Source organism: Carcharodon carcharias, chromosome 10 (assembly GCF_017639515.1).
Source record: "Carcharodon carcharias isolate sCarCar2 chromosome 10, sCarCar2.pri, whole genome shotgun sequence".
Classification (NCBI taxonomy): Eukaryota; Metazoa; Chordata; class Chondrichthyes; order Lamniformes; family Lamnidae; genus Carcharodon; species Carcharodon carcharias.
Genome location: NC_054476.1, coordinates 39,602,166 through 39,612,885, shown reverse-complemented (window position 1 = coordinate 39,612,885; position 10,720 = coordinate 39,602,166). Strand labels below are relative to the sequence as shown.

Sequence of the window (10,720 nt, the reverse complement as noted above, 5' to 3'; positions counted from 1 at the left end):
TGTATGGCACCTTGTGCTTCATAAATAGAGCCATTTGGTACAAAAGCAGGGGAATAAAGCTGAACCTTTATAAAACTCTGGTTAGGCCACAGCTAACATACTGCATCCAATTCTGATCACATTTTAGGGAGGTTGTGAGGTCCTGAGAGGATGTAGAGGAGATTTCCCAGGATATGCTGAAATATGGACATGCTGTCGAAGCATTTCATCTTGAACCCATCAGCACAGTCACAAGAATACCAAATTTCAAAGGGAATAACAATCTTTATTGCATGAGATAAAGGGCACTGATTGGTTGGCAAGTGGACTCTGATTGGTCAAAGTGTTGCCATGGAGAATGAATCAGGGAACCATTACGCCAAAACTTTTGTTTAAATTCAAAAAAACCAAGTTGACTCTGATTGGTCGAGGCATTGCCATGGGGAATGCACCAGGGAACAGTTGTACAAAGATGTAGGATTTTAGCTACAAAGTTAGTTCGGAGTATCTAGGGTACTCTCTTCAGAGCAAAAGAACTTAAGGGTAATTTGATTGAGGTGTATAAGATTATGAGGTTTGGAAAAGATAGACAAAGAAAATCCATTCCCATTAGCTGATGGTATAAGGATTATAGGACACCAATTTGAGGTTTTGGGCAAGAGATGAAGTGGAATGAAGGAAGGACTTTTTAATGCAGCAAGTAATTACTTGGATCTCACTTCCTATGAGGGTAGTAAAAGCAGAGTTGATCAATGATTTCAAAAGGAACTTGGATTGGCACTTGAGGCAATAAACCTGCAGGGCTACAGGCTCAACCAATGATTCAATAGAGAGCTGGCATGGACACACTGGACAGAATAGCCTCCTCTGCACTATTATGACTGATTCTATGATAGTTTTAGACTTCAAGAGGACATAGACAGGTGGTGAAAGAAGAGTAAAGTGATACATTTTGGGAGGAAGAATAAGGAGAGGCAATATAAAATACAGGATATAATTCTAAAGAAAGAGCAGGAAGAGAAATGTCTGGACATATTTATGCACAATCTATTGAAGATGGCAGGACAGGTGGAGAATGTTCTTAAAATGGCATATGGATCCTCTATTTTAAAAATAGAGGCATAGAGTATGCTGAGCCTTTATAAAACAATGATTCTGCCTCAACTGGAGTATTGTGTCCAAATCTGGGCACAATACTTTAGGAAGGATGTTGAAGCTTTAAAGTGGGTGCAAAAAAGATTTACAAAAATAATCCCATGGATGTGGGACTTCAGTTATGTGGATAGACTGGGGAAACTGGGGCTATTCTCCTTAGAGAAGAAAAGGCTGAGAGGAGGTTTGATGAAGGTGTCCAAAATCATGATGGGTCAAGACAAAGTAGATAGGGAGAAACTGTTCCTATTGGTGGAAAGAGAAGCCAGAGAGCCAAAAGTCACTGGGTGAAGATATTTTTTAAACAGCAAGTGATTAGGACCTGTGTTGTACTGCCTGAGGGGGTGCTGGAGACAGATTCAATTGTGGCCTTCAACAGGGAATTGGATGAGTACCAGTAGAGAAACAATTTGCAGTGTTATGGGCAAAAGATGAGGGAGCAGGACTGCTGAGTTGCTCTGGCAGAGAGTCCACATGAACAGAACAGACCAAATGGCTTCCTCCTTTGCTGTAACTATTCTATGAGTGGAATTTTACGGTCCCTCCCGCTGATTGGATGTTCTGGTCCTGCAGAAGTCAATGGACTTTTGAATGGCCCGCTGCATTTTACTGCTCCGCCCCTCCTACAACAGGGCCATAAAATACCGCACTATGGTTCTGTGAAATCGCCCCTTAATCTCTTCTCTGAGAATGTTCACCGATTCTCATGTGTCTCCATGTAAAGAAGTCCCTCATCTCTTCTGGTAAACCTCCTACCCTCCCCAAGACCTTGACATATTCCCTAAAGACATATTCCAGAATTGTTTGCAAATGTTCCAGTTGTGGTTGAACCTGTGTTTGATTCCAATTCCCCTGATTCGAATGGTTCCCAGAGCATTGCCCTGGGTCCCTGGAATACTAGTCCAGTGACGATACCATTATGCCACCACCTCCCCTTTTGAATGGTTAAAAGCAAAATATTGCGGATGCGGGGAATCTGAAACAAAAACAGAAAATGGTGGAAAAAGCTCAGCAGGTCTGACAGCATCTGTGGGGAAAGAAACAGGGTTAACGTTTCGAGTCTGTATGACCCTGCTGAGGTTTTCTGAGATTTGAATGGCTCACCGCATCCACTGCCGGGGACACGCTGCGGTGGGGCTGGAAAATCCCGGCCATTCCCAATCCTCCTGCTGCTATATTTCTGGACAATACTTCCTCAGGAGATGAACTTGCTTTGTTTCAAGTTATTTCCTTGTGGACGGGGAGATTGAAAGGTTGGTCAGCTGATCCCTGGGGGTTTGGGCAGCGGCTCCTTGAGTTCGAGTGTAGGAGGCTGGGAGGTGAATCAGAAGCAGAGAGCGAGATGGGCTATTATCACATTCTGCTTTCTGACCTTAATGCCACCATCAGCACCTCCTTTAGCCAGTACCACTACCATTAACACCCCTTTGCCTTTTTGTTCATAACATCTTTGTCAATCTCTCCTTTGTCTCCACCTATCACTGGCCTTCTATCCAGCTTCACCTGCTTCACTCCCCCCCCTTCAACAGTATATATTTCATCACATTTTTACTTCCCTTTAGCTCTGAAGAAAAGCCATTTGGACTCGAAATGTTAACTTTGTCTTTCCCTCTACAGATGCTGAGTTTTTCCAGCATTTTCTGATTTTGTTTCAGAAACAGGTGAGACCATGGTGACCAAGCAGCAGTCCCGTTTTTTAGGGGTTCGTCCGTAATGTAGTTGACTGTCCCGCGTCCTGTACTGTTTCCTCCTGGGGCGGCTTTGGTCCTGTATTTCTGTGATTTCCAAGGTGATCTGGGAAACTTTCTGGAGTGGAGTTTCATCTTGCACCCGGCCATGTTTCTTTGTTATTTGGGCAGCTGTCGACCGCAAGGTGGCTTTGGAGACCCAAGGCAGCCCAACTTGCTGCTTTAAATCCAACTTTAGTTTCTAATTCCGTGGATTCTGGCTAACACCCCCAGTCCTGCCCACCGTCAACGCTGCCACCACATGGCGGGTATGATTCTGCCCTTTGTATTCATAGTGAGTGAGTGAACAATTAAAGGCAACACAATGCTGACTGCAGACTGTGAGAGGGAGAGAGATCCAGACCACAGTACAGCAGAGGTGGAGTGGAACCACAGTACTAATACATTCATCAGTTGATATTATTTATTATTTCCTATGGATCAATTTCTGTAAAACTTAGGACCAAAATTAAAATTTTCACAGGAGCTCTTCCACTCTCAAGCGTAGAGGAGATCTTACCTCAATGACTAGTAATAATAATAAATGGCTGTTTAGACCATATCTTTGCTGAACTCTCACTGGTGGGTCATTGGAACAGCACTCACAGAAATTTGGCACCTTATTTTGTAATGTATTATGTGGTCAAGGTGAGGAATGTTAATACAGGAACCTATATGTGCACACACACAAACACACATCTCAAGCATCTACTGTCAGCATGAAATAGACCGAAATCATCCAGAACATGGGTAAAATGAGGATTAAATTTCACCCTATTGTAACCCAGCTATATGGGCCAGTCACAACCTCAGTTCTTTATTGGGATGTGTGCATCACTGGCTAGGCCAGCATTTATTGCTCATTCCTAATTGCCCTTGAGAAGGCGATGGTGTGCTGCCTTCTTGAACTGTTACAGTTCATTTGGTGCAGGTACCCTACAGTACTGTTAGGGAGTTCCAGGATTTTAATCCAGGATTATGAACAATGATATAGCTCCAAGTCAGGATTGTGCATGGAATTGCAGGTGGTGGTGTTCCCATGCACCTGCCACTCTTGTCCTTCATGGTGGTAGAGGTCAAGGATTTGATGGGTGCTGTTGAAGGATCCTTGGTGAGTTGCTGCAATGCATCTTGTATATAGTATACACTGCTGCCACTGTGCATCAGTGGTCGAGGGTGTGGATATTTAACTTGGAGGATAGGGTGCCAATCAAGTGGACTACTTTGTCCTGGTTGAGCACCTCAATTCTTGAATGTTGACTGTATTGTTGGAGCTGCACTTATCCAGGCAAGTGGAAAGTATCCCATCACACTTGTGCCTTGTAGGTGGTAGACTCTGGGGAGTCAGGAGGTGAGTTACTCACAAAATTCCTAGTCTACGGCCTGCTCTTGTAGCCACAGTATTTATATGACTGGTCCAGCTCAGTTTCTGGTCAATGGTAACCCAGAAGTTGATAGTGGGAGATTCAGTGATGGTAATGCCATTGAATGTTAGGGAAGATGGTTAGATTCTCTCTTGTTGATGTTAATCATTTCCTGGCACTTCTGTGGCATGAATGTCACTTGCCACTCATCAGCCCAAGCCTGAATATTGTACAGGTCTTGCCACATTTGGACATGGACTACTTCAGTATCTGAGGAGCTGCGAATGGTACTGAACATACTGAATCATCAGCAAACATCCCCATTTCTGACCTTATGTTAGAGGCAAGGTCATCGATGAAGCAGCTGAAGATGGTTGGCTGATCATCTACCTGCTTGATGTCATTAGTATCTTGAAATCTATCGATCTCTGTCTTGAACATACTCAATTACTGAATTTTCACAGCCCTCTTGTGTAAAGAATTCCAACGATTCACTAACTTCTGAATAAACAAATTCCTCCTCATCTCAGTCCTAAATGGCTTACCCCTTATACTGAGACAGTGTCCCTTGTTTCTGGACCCCCAATCAGGGTAAACATCCTTTCTGCATATACCCTGTTGAGCCCCTTAAGAATTTCATAGGTTTCAATGAGATCACCTCTGATTCTTCTAAACTCTTGAGAGTTCCAAAATGCTCCCAATTCTCAGGCTTACTACTTTTTTTGGCAACTTTATAAGCCTCTTCCTTTGATCTAATCCAACCTTTTAACTTCCTTTGTTAGCCACGATTGACTCATTTTTCTTGTTGGGTTTTTGTGCCTCAAAGGGTTGTATTTCTGTTGTAAACCATGTATTAATTCTTTAAATACTAGCCATTGACTGCCTACCATCATATCTTTTAATGTATTTTCGCACCTACCACAGCCAACTTGCCCCTCATAATTTCCTTTGTTTAGATTTACAACCCTAGTTACATCATTTTCAAACTTAATGGAAAATTCCATCATATTATGGTCACTCTTCCCTAAAGACTCTTTTACAACCAGATTATTAATTAGTCCTTTTTTGTTACATAACATTATATCTAGAACAGCATGTTTCCTAGTTGGGTTCCAACTGATGATGAGTCGGGGGTGTAGAATAAGAGGACATTGAGTTAAGATTAATTGTAAGAAAATTAGGACAGAGAGCAAGATAAGCCTCTTTGCACAGAGAGTTATGAGGCTGCAGAATGTACTGCCTGAGTTAGTTCTTTCTGTTACTGATGAAGCAACAATAGAAGCAACAATATCAAGCTTTATGAATACATTAGATAGATATTTGGACAAAAGATAATGAAGAGACATTGGAACGAATTTTCAGGGGTTCAGTTGTCACCCCAGAAATTTGAAGTGTCACTTTTCGGTACTAACAACTCCACATATCTGCTTTTATAGTCACCAGAAACACCTGCTGCCCCAGCCTGCTCTTATGCTCACCAGCAACAACCACCCCCAGAACTTGCTTTTACAGTCGTCAGCAAACACCCCCACCTCAAATATTTCTTATTTTGTTTAATAACCACATCCCCCTACCCACCCACCCCAGCAGGTGAATCTGGTGTAGATCAGAAGGGAATGAACTGTAAGCAATTCAGGTTGTGTTTAAAAAGAAATGAATCGCTGTCCTACTCAATACTGAAAGCGTTTCACTCGGGTATGCTCTGCCTTATGAAGCTCTAAAACAGATTTTACTTCAAATGTCACTGGCAAAGGTTTGAAACTGAATTTTCTGAGTGTAAAACTACTCTGATAGATAAAAGGCACCGCAGGATTCTATTGCCTATGAAAAGCACAACATTTAATTGGATTACATTTGTGTCAGATACTGAGGAAATTTGAGATAGAGGGAGAGCCCAGGAATCATGGTTCAGTGAACAGGGAGATGGGGAGATGAGGTGGATGTGGGATCAATAATTTCTGCAGAGCCCAGCAACAGAAACATGCAGAGTGGGAGCAGAAGCCGGTTAAGGGCTGAGTGAAAATTGAGGACTGGCCAGGCCTTAAAAAGTGTTGGGGATTGTTGCTGAGTTTGTGGGTAGCAGTGGGTTATAGGATTTTACTAGTAATAGGTAAGATATGAGGGATTATTGCTAAGAGTTAATGGTATGATTTCAATCACTTACTAGTTATAACTGGGGGAATTTTCCTCCTACCTCTGGTTGTGCCGCTGTGAATCCTTCCCCACCCACAGAATCTCTTCCTGTCCCACACCTCAGATTCTCATCACTCCCTTCCACCACACTCACAGCCACTCACAGGTGACCTCCTGATTCTTGAGGTCAGCTGCTGATGCAAATCCATGAGCATGATGCCCAATTATCAAATCTCCAAATGCCTCCAGTCAGATTGGACAACTCGGTCTCACAGTTACAAAGTATGGGAGGAGGACATTACAGATTCAGCCCCTTAGTTCCAGTCTCACTGATGAGTGAGCATGAGTCAGAGCAGCGATCAAAATCCCTTACATTGCAAGCACCTCAATCAGATCTCCTCAACCTCTGACACTGATAAAATCTGTTCAGCCCAGTTGATATATGAACTTATCAAATAGAAAAGGATCAATTGGTCCAAATCCAGATAGTTCCACACATTTCATCTCACAATTCAGACACTGTACTTACCTGGAGCCCTGTAACCTTCAAGGAGAAAAGTTTCTCTCATCTCTGCACTCAATTAATTTATTGAGTAGACTAATTCAAAGCACTAATGCCAGGATGTATCAAAGCAACTCCAAAGCGTAATTAGCAGAATCTGAATGTTGAGGACCCTCAGACCTGTGATACTGACTGACACACTATAAATCAAGTTTCACATTTGCTCTTTGCCAGACAAAGTACACTACTCTCACTGAAGAACAGAATTTCAGAGTGCAGTTAACTACAAGCCCATTTGATGCCTTGTGGTTGCAAGTACAAGGCTATTTTTGCTATCCCAAGGAACACAGGAAGCTTGTCATTAAACTCCAAGAGACCCAATTTGTCATCAATTTCTTTATTGATACAATCAAGGCCACACTCTGGCTAAGTTTAAGAAATCTGTATTGCTGCTAGGTGATCACTTTAAGCATGCCAACACTAGATAGGCATTATAGATAGAAAGAAGCAATAATAGAGTGGATCAAGACGTTGAAAAGAGTTCAGACGCAAAAAGGCTCCCAGCATTGAAATGAGATGTTTCTACTCATTGGCTTAATTCCAACCTCCGGAGTAATAACGAATTGTTGTTGTTGTTGGATTCACTTCGCATTTATCACGATAACAAGTGTCGACACAATGCAAATTGCGAAGGCAAGGCTGGCCAGCACTGCAATAGCAATGTTGAGTGCTCGGGCTGTAGACGCATATTGCCGAGCTCCTTCCACATCTCCCACAACTTTCCGATCTCTAGACTAAAAGAAATCAAGTGTGGATTCATACAATAAGATTTTAAAATCTTAATGCTACCTGGACACTACAATTCAGTGCTTGAAGTTCTGGTAACTTTGAAAAGGTTATAGTCTGTGCAAGGTGCTTTCCAGTAAAGGAACATTTACTGTTCAAGTTGGCACACTCTTGTCAGTTTCATGTGTGTTCTTAATCAGGAAAACATTTGAATATTGAACGCAGTAATTTCCAGCAACATATACCAGTGGATTTTGTCACACTCAACTCAAAAATATTTCTTAATCCAGCAAAGGAATGAAGAAACAATTTACATCGAAAGACAAAACAGAGCAAAATAACTGGTTCTTTAAAATAACCCTTATTACAGTGATATTAAAGTGAAAATTTGGTTTGTCTTTGCTATAAAGCTAAAACTAAAATAAATAGTTTTTCAAGTGTCAGCTTGGCTAACTTCAATCATTCTCAGCTGTTCTAAGAACAAGGCTTCAGGTTCCACCCAGGACTTGGAACTTAATCTGATCTGACATTTAATGAGGGAGTGTTGTATTGAGAAAGGTGTGATCTTCCAGGAGGATATAAAAGATCCCATGATATGACTGAAAGCAGAGCACAGATTTTTTCCTGTGTCCATTTACCCCTCTGCAACAACACTTAAACAGATTGGTCATTTATTTCATTATTGTTTCTGGGATCTTGTTTTGTATAACTTAGTTACGACATCAACTACATTTAATCTGTAACAAAAACAGAATTACCTGGAAAAACTCAGCAGGTCTGGCAGCATCGGCGGAGAAGAAAAGAGTTGACGTTTCGAGTCCTCATGACCCTTCGACAGAACTTGAGTTCGAGTCCAAGAAAGAGTGGACTCTTTCTTGGACTCGAACTCAAGTTCTGTCGAAGGGTCATGAGGACTCGAAACGTCAACTCTTTTCTTCTCCGCCGATGCTGCCAGACCTGCTGAGTTTTTCCAGGTAATTCTGTTTTTGTTTTGGATTTCCAGCATCCGCAGTTTTTTTTGTTTTTATTTTTGTTTTTATCTCTATATTTAATCTGTAACTGGTTTGGCACATGCCATGTATGTGAAAAGAACTAAACAATGATTTTTTTCTTGCAAAATCTGGCATTGAGTCAGACAAAGGAAGGAAACTGTTTCTCAAACCTCTAAGGACAAACTTCCATTGCTACCTCTAAAGGGAATCAGTTTGCACAATTTGAAAGTGTTTGCCGTAACTCAAAGCTTTCAAAAAATATTATGGTGGTAATGCAAGTGAATTTATCGTCAAAAATCTCAATTTAAAAACTGGAGGCAAAATGCTGGGCTGTAAATGTTGGATGCTCCTTGGCAAGGTTTACACAGAATCTCAGAAATTATTGTACTGGTGTAGAACTAACATATTTCAGAAATCTCTCACAATAAAAGAAAGGAACATTTATTGTGTTCTTGTTTTAAAAGATAAGAAACATCCCAATCCTACTCCACAGTGTATGTGGGAGACTCCATTAAAGGAGCAAATTGTCTGACAGGGAGCCCAGTGGGGAGGGGGCGGGTGCGGAAAGAAGATTAGTGAAGTTACCAGCGATTCAGCCAAGAAAATACAAACGTAGAATGTATTACAAATGATTCAGTGAAATCGCACACATTTCAAATAATCTGGAAAGCTAAATCTATTTGGTTTATTACAGTTGAGAACTATCTGAATGAAGTTTCAGCTGGAATGTTTTGTGATAAGATATGGCTACTTGGGATATTAATGTTCAGACGAAGATTTTTTCACCTACCTCTCATTCAGCAGCGACTCTACACTCTGTCTCAGAAGGTTCATGTCCCACTGCAGGACTTGAGCACAAAGATCTAGCCTGGCATACCAGTACAGTTCTGAGGGAATGCTGACCTCTTGTAGGATCAGTACTAAAGGAACACAGTACCATCATAAAATGGTTACAATATAAAAGCTCATTGGTACCTTCGTGTCCGTGCCGTCTCTCTGCAAGAGCAACACACCTAGTTCCACTTATTGCTGTTTCCCCATAACCCTGCAAATGTTTTCCCCGACCTCCCAGGACTCTCTGTCCCCCTCCCCGGGTCTTTGTCCCCGAGTCCCGCACTCACTTTGACCGAGAAGACCAGCGCCACGAAACCGAGGCAGCAGAAATTCAGGTAGAAGAAGTTGAAAATGGACCAGGGTAGGTGGTCCCGGACTGACAGCACATTCGGGGCCATGGTAACGACGGTGGTCTGGACCGACTGGCCGTCCTGCTTTGGTCCTTGGTACGGGTAAGCGCCGGGATTCATAATCACTTGATCGGCTCTGTACGCCATCTCAGACCCAGCATCAGTGAGAGTAAACTGACTGTGAACCGTTCTGGACTCCGCAATTTATAAAGCGGGGCGGAGAGAGGGACTTGAACCACCCCCAACAACCCAACTGATTGAGTTTGCAATCTCCCCAGAGAGTGGGAATTGACTCAGGGACAAGTAATATTTCGAGAGAGAGTTAATCCACCCAGAGGCAGGTCATACACCCACAGTATGTAACATTCCCAGAGGCAAAGGTCAAGGCTGAAGTATGACCACATAGAAAGGTCGAGCGGATGATCCATCAGGGCCTCCTCCAGAGGGCTCCAACAGCACAAGCCTATCTTTGATTCATTCCACATGGCATTCAGGAGTTGCTGAACGCACTTGATGCAGCGATAACATAGAATGATAGAATGGTTATCGCAAAGGAAGAGGCCATTCGGCCCATCATGTCCATGGCCGCCCAGCAAATTCAAAACCTGGAGCTCGAGTTGCTCCATCTGACCACATTTTCTGTCCAGGACACCGGTAACTTCCTGTGCCTTTCTTTCTTTATTAGACTATTAACTGGTATAACAGAAATTAACTTAAGACTAAAGAAATTAGAACTCACTAATCAGCTACTTCCTTTCAGCTACTGTCACTATTTTATAGGGAGTTAACTTAAATGTGTTTACTTAACCCTTAATATCTATATTCGTCACATATTAATTTAGAGGAAATTTCAGTCCCCTTTAGTGTTCTATCCCTTGTTATTTAATTTGAATTTTATTCT

The 10,720-nt window shown here is 42.1% G+C and overlaps 1 protein-coding gene across 1 annotated transcript; it reads right to left on the bottom strand.

Annotated features, from left to right (window-relative positions):
* Positions 1-7,238: 7,238 nt before the first annotated feature.
* Positions 7,239-10,018, bottom strand: LOC121283315 (dispanin subfamily A member 2b-like). Its single transcript, XM_041197763.1, has 2 exons — positions 9,757-10,018; positions 7,239-7,651 (listed from the first exon to the last, which is right to left on the bottom strand). The coding sequence occupies exons 1-2, from the start codon at positions 9,964-9,966 to the stop codon at positions 7,499-7,501; spliced, it is 363 nt and encodes a 120-aa protein (XP_041053697.1). The 5' UTR covers positions 9,967-10,018; the 3' UTR covers positions 7,239-7,498.
* Between the last annotated feature and the right edge of the window lie 702 nt (positions 10,019-10,720).